Raw genomic sequence first — 13676 nt, 5'->3', positions numbered from 1 at the left:
TTGTTTTGTACCTATTTGTTTTTAAATGTTTTTCAATTTATTACGTATAAAATATTATTTTAAAACGTTAATTTTTATAATATTTTCCTAACAAAAGTTATTTCATTAATATAGGTATATTATCTTGTATAACTATTCAAAATATCGATTATATAAAAATAATGCTCGTCTTAAAAGTTTCGATAGGAAATTTTAAATAGAGATTTTATTATTTTATGTATCATATTATCATTATTTTATATATCATATTTATGTATCGTAATATAAATTAAAATACATTTATTCCATGTGAATAAAATTTGTTCAAAATATGATATATTAAATAATATAATCTTTTTAATTCTCTGAGTTATAAATCTATCGATAAACTAAAAGAATTAAAATTTTTAGGAAATGTCAGTTTCAATTTGAAAGCCATATGTATTTAATTTAATGCATTTATTCTAACATATAATTCTAACATTAAAAAAAAAAGACATTCTATCATTAGAAAAAAAACTGAATTGTAAAAATAAATTAATTGAGCGTCGTACACTATTGTTTTCTATTGATTTAAAATATTGAAAATATAAATAAGACTGTGGTTCTTAAAAAAATACTAACATAAGTGTATTACAGTTTAAAAAGTTGTTACTTCGTTATAATTAGTTAAATTTACAGAATCAATCAATAAAATTATTTGAATTGGTATATATAATATTTCAAAGCTCTTAGTTATGGCCTTGATTTCTTTATATTGACACTAAATATCTACGATAGTGTTCTTATAATCGTTGTATTAGGAGAATATTAGAGGTTCATTACCAAATAACAAATGTTAAAAAATTATTAATTGTGATATGATGAAGAAAAGAATGAAAATAAACGGCGTAATTAAAACTTTAATTAAATAGATTGTACTGTATATAAGAGCTTAACGTTAAGTATAAGATCAAATATTTAAATTCTGCATTTATCATGTAATAAAACATGAACTAAATAACTTCATTTTTAATGCTCAAATTGTTTTCTAAAAAACTATTTATTTGAAAAATTGTAATTAAACAATTGGTATAATTTCCAATACGATTATATTTAAGTTGAAAAATAACAGAGCTGAGCGTTTTTATTACATGTACAGATTTGTTTTTTCTATTTTTATTGTAATATGTTTATAAATGTAGTCGAAAAGAACCAAAAATGTAAAATAAATTTGCATATCCAACAACAACAACAACAAGGGTTCTAATAATCTTCTAGTTTATATAACAAGTAAAACAATTTTTCTTTATCTTGTTATTACACGTATACTTTGCTTCATAATGTTGTTCAAATGAAAAAGTGTCATAAACTGGTTTATTTTGTAAAGAACATATTAAGTGACGTTTTGTACAAATCCGCCATGGCTATTGTGACGGATTCGCCAACCACGGCTTTTTTTTTAACACATTATTTGTAGAAAAAAAATGGATTTAGATATATTAAAAATATATTTTAATATGACATGACTAAAAGGAAAAGAAATTAACTTGATTTTGTTATTATATATAATATTAATATAATGTTTTAAATAATGCAACTTATTGTTTTGAGTTTACTATTTTGATTTTTTGCAGAACATTTTAGGATATACGGTTAGGTGAGCTAAATTACTCATATTTCATTTAAGCACGTGAATAGTAAAGAGATAAAATAAATAATGAAACGTATTCTTTGTATTCTGGCTTGATTGAGCAGCGATAGCTCTTACACTTTAACTTTTATACATAATATGCTCAATAAGCAAACATTCCTTAGATAACGAAGTTATTGCATCAAAAGTACCATTAGTTTCTCTTTTTTGTTGGAATACGCAATTATAATTATTTATGTTTTTATTTTTCATTATATTCTAATAATTTCTAAATATATTTTCAAAGCTGCTGCAAGTAAAATAATTTAATATTATATTTATGGTTTTAAAAAAATTAATTTAGATTAAGTAGCATTGAATATATCAAAAATTAAAAATAAGCATTTTTTCATAAATTAGATATTTAAATTATATTTTCATTATATATATCAAATTTTTTTGCTTTCAATTATAAAAATTAATTCAAAGGGTCATATTTATACTGTTTCTATTTATACAAATTATCTTTACTATAAAGGAATAATAGAAACGACTACAATGCTTGCTTTTCTGAATAGTATTTGTCTATCAATCCATCTCAATTTGTGATGTTATTATACATGGAATTTATTATTTTTTATTTTTAACGTTTATTTCTTACGAACATTCAACATGTAAGGTATTTTTGTTAGATATGTTTTACTGAAAAATTGAAATTTATGAGACATGCCACTTTCTACTTCCTGTGTTATCTTATCAATAACTAATGTCGATAAGTAGGACATACAATGCAAAAAGTTTGACCTTGAAATATTGAAGTACAATTCTATGCATTAATTACAGTATTCAATAATTACAATTTTTACTAAATAAAATAGATTATTTAATAATAAGTTGACGCCGTTTAAAAAAATTAACATAGTTATTTAATAATTAAAAGCTGAACAAATTCAAGATTGGAGAAATTTCTTGAATCATATATATCTAAAATTATACATAATAAATATATGAAAAAAAATATAATATAATTTTTATATTAATCATTTATTATAAACATTGTATTAGTATAAAACTTTATTATGCAAATACGTATGTTTAATGTATATCAAAATACCCACCATTAAAATACTATAAAGTATTTTATTAATGTTTACAGATAATTAAAAAAAAAAAAGGCAACCATGTTTATTTAGCATGATTTCTTTTATTTGATTTTATAAATACATGTATTTTTAGATAAATTTAACAATTGGTGTAAAAATGAGTTTTTTTAAATATAAATTGTTTTGAAAATTGAAAATATATAATAAAACAACTCAATCAAATGATTAATAATTAATTTCAATAAAAAATATTATACAAATTTTTTTAGAGAGCAAATAAAAATCTCTAAGTTCTATAGATCAAAATATAGATAAAAAAGAAAGTTAGAATTATTTTTCTAAATTTTTCTATTTCGCAAAAAAGCAAATTATTTGTGATCTGTCTGTATGGGTGTGTATATATGTGATTTTTTAATAATTACTATTATTATAAAAATAATAAATATACGTATTATCAATGTACATAATGTCTGAATGTACGAAAAATAAATTGTATAATTTTTAATTGATTTGATAAGATAATTTATAAGTTACATTTTCAGACATTTTATAAAGTTCTAATATTTTTTGACTTTTTACATTTTTATAATTTATCTTTTAATATAAAAATATCACTTGTGAAATAAAAGAAATTGCTGTTGCATTGTAAAAATTTCCTGATACATATCGACGGATTCAACACATAATTTTTTTAAATATAAATGAAAGATCTGTAATTAATTTAATATTGACAAACACCATGGTGGAAATAACAACAAGACGCACAAAAAGCATGAGGGAGTTATTAAATTTATTCAATTAATGAAATATGGAAAAAAAGGTAAAAGGCAAAGAAAGGACAGAGTGAGATGATACTATTTATAATTTTGCAATAATTGGTGAATTTATATTTGAATATTTTACAAGCAAAAAGCAAAATAAATGAAAACATTAATATCTTGTCTTTCAAAAATTTACGAAGTATATTAACAATAGTTGATCCTGGTGTTGCATAAATTAAGGATTTAATGAAATTACTGATAAAAATGTAAAATTAGCCACAAATTTCCAAGATTGTATTAAAAATGATGTAATACATAAATTCCATATTTTATATATATATATCGGATATTAATATTATGGAAAATATTGCAACGATTTATTTTAAAATACAAGATATTTTGAAACACATCGAGTCTTTTTTGAATCTTTGAATTTTTGCAAAAAATTTTTAATAATTTTATGAGATAATAAAATTATCGAAGGTTTTAATAAAAGATCAAAAAATAATAGACAAACGTTTAAATAATTTTATTTTATTTAGTTTATTTAAAACAAATGTTATTTATATCTTATAAACAGATTAAAAAACGTAATTGACGAAGATAGGAATCTGAAACTTCTTTATGATAGTTTAAAATGTTTTATTTTAATATAAAATGATACCCGATTATTGTTGGTAATTATGTTGATAGAAAAGTGATTCTTACCCATCTATGCAATATTTTATGGCCAAAATGAACTCATTATAAAGTGATGGGCCGTTCGCATTAAGAACGTATAATTAATTTTTCTGGAAAACGTGACAAGATTAGTGTTGTGACAAACAAAATTTCTGCAAAGGGGCGTCCTTAGAAAAATAACATTATAGAACTATATAAGAATTTTAGCTAGAGAAAGAGAAGAAGGAGCTGTCGTCTAAGGGTACGAATAGGACGGAGGGGGCACCAAGAATTGGGACCAGATTTAATTCGTTAAGGAACGAGGGTTGTACAGGACTTTATCATAGGGAGGGTCGGTCGCATAATTCATGTAATAAAGCGATCAAGGGAAGCACGCGGAGGGCGGAGAATGACTCAGTCTATGAAGGAAAAAACGGGAAGGAGCACACGTGCATTGCAAATGAGAGAAAAAGAAAGAGAAGAAGAGAGAGAGAAGACAGGAGGATACGATTACGGGCCTTATTTATAACGCCCGCGCCTATCGAGTGAGAGCTTGCAATTTATGTGGCTACAGAAAATTAGCGGTGTTGGGAAACAGACGAAGAGAGGGTTTACAAGACACGAATAAGGATAAAGCCTTACTGAGATTTTATTTACTTACCACGTGTGTACAATTCGTTTTACCTTTCCTTGTTATTACAATATTACTGTATCCTAAAATAATCATTTATTTAAGTAAAAAGCCTTGATATGTATGATATAATTTATTCCAATATGATATATTTCATACTTTGTAGAGGTATTATATATTTTTTCTTTTACAACTTAAAAGGAAGGTTAACTTCTTTGATTTGATATTCCTAAAATCAGTTTTTCAAGAAAAATAAAATTAATTTATTCATTTTCAGTGTATTAGCAAAAGTAATAAATAGTATAGCTCATATCATTTTACTATTGATTTTCTATTTGCTACAAAAAAAATAAAATATAGATTTAGTATTGAAAAATATCTTAGTATCGAACTGACATTAAATGAAAATTAAATATCTTAAATGCAAGGGATGTATAAAAAAGAAGTGATTTTAAAATATATATTCTTCACGACGTTTTAGTAACTGCCAGAGTAAGGTTTCGGGTATCTTTCCTGAAATTAATTTAATTTAATCAAGGAATCAATGGCAAGACAACTTGAGCACGAAACCGGCGAGGTTCCAACTTCGTAGATATTCAGTCGAAGTTCAACTTCATTAAGGATTCTGTGCCTTGATCTGGAAATACGATAAGACTCTCACATATTTGGTACTGGGAGTTAAGCAACCATAAATATTCTGACTCACAGAGGTATACTTGAGATCAATGTTTTGACCCCCTTGACATCTGATGAACTATGTTGATGAACTTTATTCACTTATGCTTTTATTTAAAGTTTTAATATTAATAAGATGGCTGCAATTATTATTAGCAACCCTCATTGTGAAAAATAAGATGGGTCACATTGTGAATAAGACTCGGAAATGGAAATATCAAGGGATTCTTATTTCCTCAATTTTATTAATTTTATTAAACCATTGACAGAAGTAAGGCAAAAATTGTTATAGCTTGCAAAAGTATTAAGAGTATTAAACAAAGAAACGGACAACGGATCAATATCCGATATGTAGAAGAATGTATTGTATTTTTATGATTTCCTCCGTAACTATAGTTAAAAAATATCCAAGAATTTGTTTTACGCAGTTGTTGAATTTTTAACCAAAATGATTAATTTCTTAGATGCATTGTTTTTTTTAATAAGATAAGATAGGATGATATATAATTACGCACTGACGGCTTTTCTCCTTGTTACAAATAAGTAATCATTTCTAGTATTCGACATTACACTGATAAATATTATTTGAATTTTTATCAAACATTTAAATTGTTTAAAAAACTAGGTTATTTTTACATTGTTATAACAACTATTATATATTTAGAATATTTATATAACATAAAAGGAATTCCATAAAGATTAATAAATTCACCTGTAAAGTTTTCTTATTTCTATATTTTAGATTTCTAATTTTAAGACAAATAATTGCTTTAATCATTTTTATTTTTCATTCTATTTAAAATACAAGAATGCCATACTTATTTCCTTTATTAATTTAATTGTTCAATAATATATAATTCAATAATAAATTTTCTTTCATTTGGCTGTATTTGAATGTGAGTTATTCATAAATGCACATCACATTGTTATGCAAATATATATTTAACTCTTATTTTACATTTCAAGTTAAAAATCGATGAATTGTGCTAAATAAAAAGTAATTGGTTCAGATTAATTAATTAAATGATTAAGTTTTATTAGACATTCATAATATTATGTAAATATTTCGGAATAATAATTTGAACTTCAATATAAATTGTAATTTTTTGAAAAATATCTTTTTTGTTGTTTACATATTTCCATAAATAATCCTACGAAATTACATTTACAAAATTTATTTCTAAATATTTTTAGAAAATTAATTAAATATATTTTTAAACCTTGTGATAATAAAATGCAATTTCAATTTTGTTTTTTTTTGTAAAATATCTAGATTTTAAACATTTAAAAAAATTCAATATCTATTATCAATATATTGTAATTTGCATGATTAATATTCAAATTGTATAAGTTCGTGAAATATTTTTTTTTAAATAAATAAAAAATACTAATTATATTTATTCTTTTAAATTAATAGAAATTTTGTTAAATATGTATGTATATAAATTTTATAATTGATAATACTAATATCTACAAAAATTATAAGTCAATGAAATAAAGTTTATAGCGCTATCTTATTATCTTCATTTAAAAATCGCTTTAAAAATATTTCAATATAAAAAATAAATTTAATTAAAATAACTGATTGAATTACACAGACAGTTTATTATTTTAATAAATATGAATATGTAAATATCATCATTTAATAATAATTTATATACGCAAAAATTAAAATTTTTTGAATACATAGTAGAAATATAATTGCTTCAAGTTTATTTAAAATTCCAATGTAATTTATCCTTGAATAATGAAATAAAATTATAAAAATTAATCTAAAAATATTAATAGTATGTTAGAAATAAATGAGATGTTAAATCTATTGCCATGATAAGTTAAAGAAATTAAAAATTAATTTCTATTTTGTTAAAAAAGTGGGACAAAAAATCAAAGATTATAATTATATGAAAACAAAGGATTCAAGTCTAATAGGTATAATGTGATTATTATCAAGAATTACTCAGCTTATGTATGTTGCTTCTTATCAGCTGCTGAATAACCAAGATTTTGTCGCCGATCGGAAAACCGTCTCTCTGTTGCTTTGTGTAGTTACTTACGAGTAACTATACACGAAAGCCGAGATAAGTCGAATGCGTAAAATCTTTTCTTCTACGCTGTTGCGAAAAGACGTGTAGTATAGGTCAACAGAGGAATAAATATGTATTCAATAAATTAAAAACAGTTTCAGTTTATAAACGAATTGAAATTCTTTATTTAAAATATTATACAAAAAATACTTAAATATTTACTGTTTTATATACATAAATACATTAACATTTAATATAAAGTTATAATTAACGTGCAATACGACAGTATAAATATATAAAAACTAAACCACTAGTTTTAAACTTGGTTTCATTTCATTATCATTTATTTATGAGTGTCATTAATTTAGAACTATACATCTATAAAAAACTTATTTTAAAATGTAAGTAATAAATGAGTATGGTTGATTTGAAATATTTTATAATATAATTTTATAATACGTGCTTTCTTCACATTATTTCTATTGATTATTGGTAGTATGCGCTCTTATATCACTTATAACAAAACTTATCAAAGTAAATCAATAAAATATATTTAAAAGTATATGGTAAGAATATATATTAAATTTCTTCATAATATAAAAATTTGAATTTATATTTAAAATTAAATATTATAAAAGAGTAACTTAAATATATATATGTGAATATCGATCAATTTACATGAAAATTATGTTATTTTAATATTTTATATACAGTACCATACCAAAATAATATTTAAAAAATATCAGGTAAGTTATCACCTGTAATGTATTAACGGTGTAATCATTTACTGATTTGTTTTCTCAAAAGAATTGAATGATTTGATGAATTTGATAAACTACATTGATAAATTTATTCTACTATTAGATCAAAATGGTCGATTTCTTCAAACGTTTCATTTATATTTTTAACCCATTCTTTGATTCGCTTTCTTTCTTCTTTATTAATTTTAGTTACCTTTTTTTTTTTGAGTCGCGGTTCATTATATTCATCTTTTTCCTCTACAAAATTATATTTATTAATATCCAAAAGAATTTCTCGTTTTCGCTTCTGGTACGAACGTCTTGGAGGCTAAAAAATTTTTTTTAATAATAAACATTAATAATTAATAAAATTACTAATGAAAATAATTTTAATTTTAATTTAAAATTTAAATATTTTAATTTTATAAATTACCTCACTAAAATGAACTGGTTGTAAATCGATAAATAAAGGAAATTCTTTGGGTAATTTAATTTCTTTTTTTTCACAAAGAATGTCAAACGTATCTGAGAATAATATAGAATCTAATACTGATTTATTTGATAATTGAAGCTCATTGCCACTTATCAACTTTTCAATTGTTTTATTATCATTTTTTTCAATAATGTTTATGTTTTTGTTTATATACGACTCTATTGTTTCTTTTGGTTTTTTTTTCAAACCAGATTTTAATATTAATTTTTTTGCTGGATTTTCTAAAATTCTTGATGAAATTTGTAGCTTATCTTTTACTTTTGAAGTAGTATTTTCTTTTGTGCTCTTGACATTATGTTTTTTATTAATTATTGACATAGATGAATTATTAACTGATGGTATTTCATGTACATCCGAATCATCAAAACCAAATGCATTTTCTATAGTTGGTTCTATAATCAATTTTTTAAATTTTCTTCCTTTTATTGGAGTAGAATGAACATCATTGAAAATTCCATGAATTGTAGATATATGCGTTTCCTCTGGCATTTGATCTATGTTTAAAAAATTGTTAAGATTTGATTGTCTTAAAATCGTTGGCTTTAAGTCTCCATGATGTAACAATGTTGTTTCTATTTTAAACTCTTCATCAGTAATTGTTTGTGTTTTAGATCGAGGTTCAACATAAACTGAGAAAGTAATACATTTTTATTAAAAATTGATGAAAATAATTTTTTAAATTTATATATATAATATAGAATAGTTATAAAGTTAATTGAAAGATGTTTATCTCAAGTAAAATTTAAATTAATAAAATTATATTTTAATGAGTTATATAATTAATAAATTTATATTACGTGTTCTTTTAGAAGAATGCATTTTGTCAAATCTGAAAGGACTTGGTGAGCTAAATTTCTTTCTTGCAGTTTTTTTTGGAGTTATTGTATTTTCCTTATTTACATAAGATTTTTCTTGATTTATAGGAAATTCTAATAAATTTGTTTTTAGAGATTCAGTTTGTGTTGATAACGTTGTATTATTGTCTGTAAAAGACATTTGCAATATCGTTGTTACTGAGGATTGTTGATTATCTTTAATTGGACTTTTATTTATATTTTGCACGTTTTTACTATGAAAAGAACTTATATTAGAAAGTACAGTTCCAAATTTTCGTGGAGATATTTTATGATCATTTATAATAGACACTTTTGTATCTTCCAGTTTATTTTGCTTACTAAAAACACTCGATAATACTTGAATGGTATCATTAGAAGCAATTGATTTATTAAAATTTATTTTAGGTGCTGAAAGTTTCTTTGTACGCATTAATGGTAGTTTATTTATTTGAGGTGTACTTTGCACTATCTGTTGAACACGTGAAAAAGTATCTATTGAGCGCCATGGACTTCCTGCATCAAAGTTTTCAACCAACTTAGTAATTGGTGACATTGATTTCCTAATTAATGAATGATTTATCATATGACTGTATTGCATTGTTGGTTTAGAAGTAATAGCATTTTTGGGACCAAATAATTTTAATTCGGATGTTATTAATTTAGGTATAGATGGTGTTACAGTTAAATTAATTTTTTTACTATCTTGTAATTTATCATTTGATGATATTTTAATAGTTGAAACTTCTGAAATTGTACTATTTTCAGCACCTTGAAGATATTCAGGATTCATATGATTCTGAATACTTTTAACAATTTTTTTTTCATTTTGTTCCTTAAAATTGACATTTATTGGACCTTTCTTAATATTTTTTCTTTGATTTCTTAGAGTTCCAAGTATTCGAGAAGTTTTAATTTTTTTAATTTGTTTCGCAGTCGTTTTTTTACAAGTTTTTTTCATTTGTTTTATTTTTTGATCATTATCTTGTGATTCATCAGGAAAAGTATAAATTTCTTCTTTATCTTTGAAATTCTCTTGAGATAATTTAATACTTTTGTATATTGGTACAGATTTTTTATTATTTTTAATGTTAAATTTTTTAGTATTTGTTATTGTTTGTTCATTAGAGTTAGAAGTTTCTGAAAGTCTTGATAATTCACAATAATTTTTTTTTGTTCTAGGGCGTAATTGTTTTTTTAAAGGTTTTACAGACTTTCTTTGCTTTTCAGGTGAAAGAGTAAGTCTACTTTCAGTACTATCAATCATACTATTCATCCTACTTTCTTTAATATTATTAACTTGATTTGTATTTTTTATAAAAGAAGGAATTGGTTTCATGTCGTTTTCATTACTTTTATTTTTAAAAAATTTATTATTAGTTATTTGTTTTCTAACTTTGATCAGAGTTTCCGTTTCTAACTTTTTGCTTCTTATTGGTTTATAAATTTTATTACTAATTGATTCAGTGTTATTACAATTTAATTTAATTTTCGATGCTTGTTTTAAATGTACTATTTTATAAGAATCAGTTGGTACTGCTTCTACATCTTTATTTAATAATTCTTGAATATTTTCAATTGAAATATTTTTTGTTTTTAATATTTTATTTTTTACATCTAACTTTTTAAAATTTTCTTTTTTATTAGGAAGCAATTTGCAGATTTGTTTATGATTATTTTTATCAATATTTGACTGTAAAAGCTTTGATTTATTTACTTTAAAATCAGATATTTTCATTAATTTTTTTGTAGAATTAATTTCATGTACTTGAAGTTTATTTATTGTTTTTAAATTAAACTTCTCTGAGTTATTATTTAGTAAATCTCTTTTCTGACTTTGTGATTTATTATCATTGCATCTTTCGATTAATACTTGTATCTCAAACAAAGGTTTTTGATCAAGATCACCTTTATTTTCAACTATGTGCTTTTTATTACTATTTTTATTGTCATTCGATGATATATTATTAATATTTACTGATCTGCTAACTTTATTAAGTTTGTTAAAAGAGTTTATTCGATCTTTTAAAATAGGTGAATTTTTGGTCAATGCTGAATTTTCATTAGCAAAAGAATTGCTTGTTTTTATAGACTTTGACAATAATGTTTTTGATCCAGAATTTTGTACATTTAATTCATTGCGTCTTATAGATGGTAATATATTTTCCTTGGGTTCCAATATGTTTGTATTATTTGATTTACTTTTGTTCTTGTTATAATTTGTATCTTTTTTTGTCTTATTAACATTATAATTATTAGGTTTAACAGATGAATCTATACTTAAAATTGGAATTCGTCTGTTTCTTATAGAGCGAGACATAACTTGCTTAATAAATTTTCACCTAAAAATGGTATCAATTAGAAAACGTATACTTTAAAAATAAGAATAAACTATTTTAATCCAAAATACGTTTCATTAAATATATATATATATATATTTTTTTACATATACTTTTTTTTTTAATACATCATTTAATGAAGCACACACACGCGCACAACATATATATATATATATATATTCATATGTGCATGCATATATGAATATTAAATTCTGCAATATCTAAAATAAAATATTGTACACAATATGATAGAAACTGCTTTTACTTTTATGAAAACCATTTTAAAAATAAAAAATATCAAAATAGAAAAAACTATATATTCATAACCTAAAAATTAAATATATATTTTTAATTAAAATATTGTGCATACCTATAGTAATTGTAGATAAGTTAATACAACGAATAAAGCGATAACTATAATCTCGTAATTGATAAATGAATTTTTATGTTATTGTGTAACTTACAATGCATGATCAATTAAGTTGCATATTATATATTTCCAATTTTTCTTCCTTGTGTGTATTACGATTTGGTTTGGCCGTTAGTAGAATACAATGTACTTTTTTTTCATTGGTGCAAATATAGGTAAAATATCTTTTTCCAATAGGTAGTCTGTTTTGATTGGCTTTTGTTTAAATTTTTAACCAACATCATATACATAATTATTTTCAAAATTATATCATACTATAGATAAAATAATTTGATATAAAATAAATACAGTCTTAAATATGTCAGAAATTAAAAATGGTAGATCATCTCCAATTCGAAAAGTAAGAATTTTTGTATAAAGTTCTTGTATATGCATGCACTATGCATATATATGTATATATGCAAGAACAAAGAGGATTTAAATAGATTTAAACAGTAGTAATATTATTAATTATATCATATATATACTCAAATATATAATTACAGAGAAAAAAGAATTAATAGTGGAAATTTGACAAAATGTTTAAAGCAAAAGAAACATTAATTAAAAAAATTAATTTAAATAACGAATTTATTAAAAGTAAAGTAGATTAGTCAAATTATTATTTATATAGTAAACTACATTAAAGGATGTTTTTCACTTATAAATATTTAATATTAAACCATACTTGAATAAAATAAATAAGTATTATATTATATATTAGTATAATAATTAAAACATTTATATTTTTACTTTAATGTTATATATTTAGAAAATACCTTTATATAACAATATATTATTAATGTTTTTTAATTTAAAGATACATTTTTTATCAATTTAATATGATATAAATATTTTCAATTAAAATATCTACTTAAGTATTTAAGAATTTCATAAGTAAATTAATTCCGTGAAATAATTTATATAAAGCCTAATAAATAAGAACACAATAACACAAATTTATTTAAAATTATAATTTGTATTAATACAAAGGTAGGATTAAAATATTTTATTTATTAACAATAGTAATATGTTTTATACTGTAATAAAAACGACAAAAGCAGCTTATACATTTTTTAACATTTTTCTATATATTTATAATATCCACAATATTTTACATAAAATATATATTACAATATCATTATAAATAAATAACGAACTTAACGTAGTTAGAAATATTGACAAGTATTTTAATTATTTTCAAAGTCATTATAAGTATGTATTATGACACATTTAAATACATAAATGTTTATCTAATTTTTTAATCTTACGTACACACATAAGTGACTTATTAAACAATTTTTCTTTTTTCAAAAATTATTTTAATTTAAAATTTGAAAAGTTAATATTGTTTATATTGTATAATAGTAAAAATGTTTAGTTAAAATTAAAATAATACATGTAAAGCAATAAAGTA

At 22.3% G+C, this 13676-nt stretch overlaps 1 protein-coding gene across 1 annotated transcript; it reads right to left on the bottom strand.

Moving 5' to 3' along the window:
- Nucleotides 1–8254: 8254 nt before the first annotated feature.
- On the bottom strand, nt 8255–10854 carry LOC105366977 (uncharacterized). Its single transcript, XM_011505601.1, has 3 exons — nt 9476–10854; nt 8619–9307; nt 8255–8513 (listed from the first exon to the last, which is right to left on the bottom strand). The coding sequence occupies exons 1-3, from the start codon at nt 10785–10787 to the stop codon at nt 8295–8297; spliced, it is 2220 nt and encodes a 739-aa protein (XP_011503903.1). The 5' UTR covers nt 10788–10854; the 3' UTR covers nt 8255–8294.
- Nucleotides 10855–13676: the final 2822 nt, after the last annotated feature.

Source organism: Ceratosolen solmsi, unplaced genomic scaffold, assembly GCF_000503995.2.
Source record: "Ceratosolen solmsi marchali unplaced genomic scaffold, CerSol_1.0 scaffold7, whole genome shotgun sequence".
NCBI lineage: Eukaryota > Metazoa > Arthropoda > Insecta > Hymenoptera > Agaonidae > Ceratosolen > Ceratosolen solmsi.
Note: the sequence above shows the minus strand (reverse complement) of the source record. Positions and strands in the feature narration are given on the sequence as shown.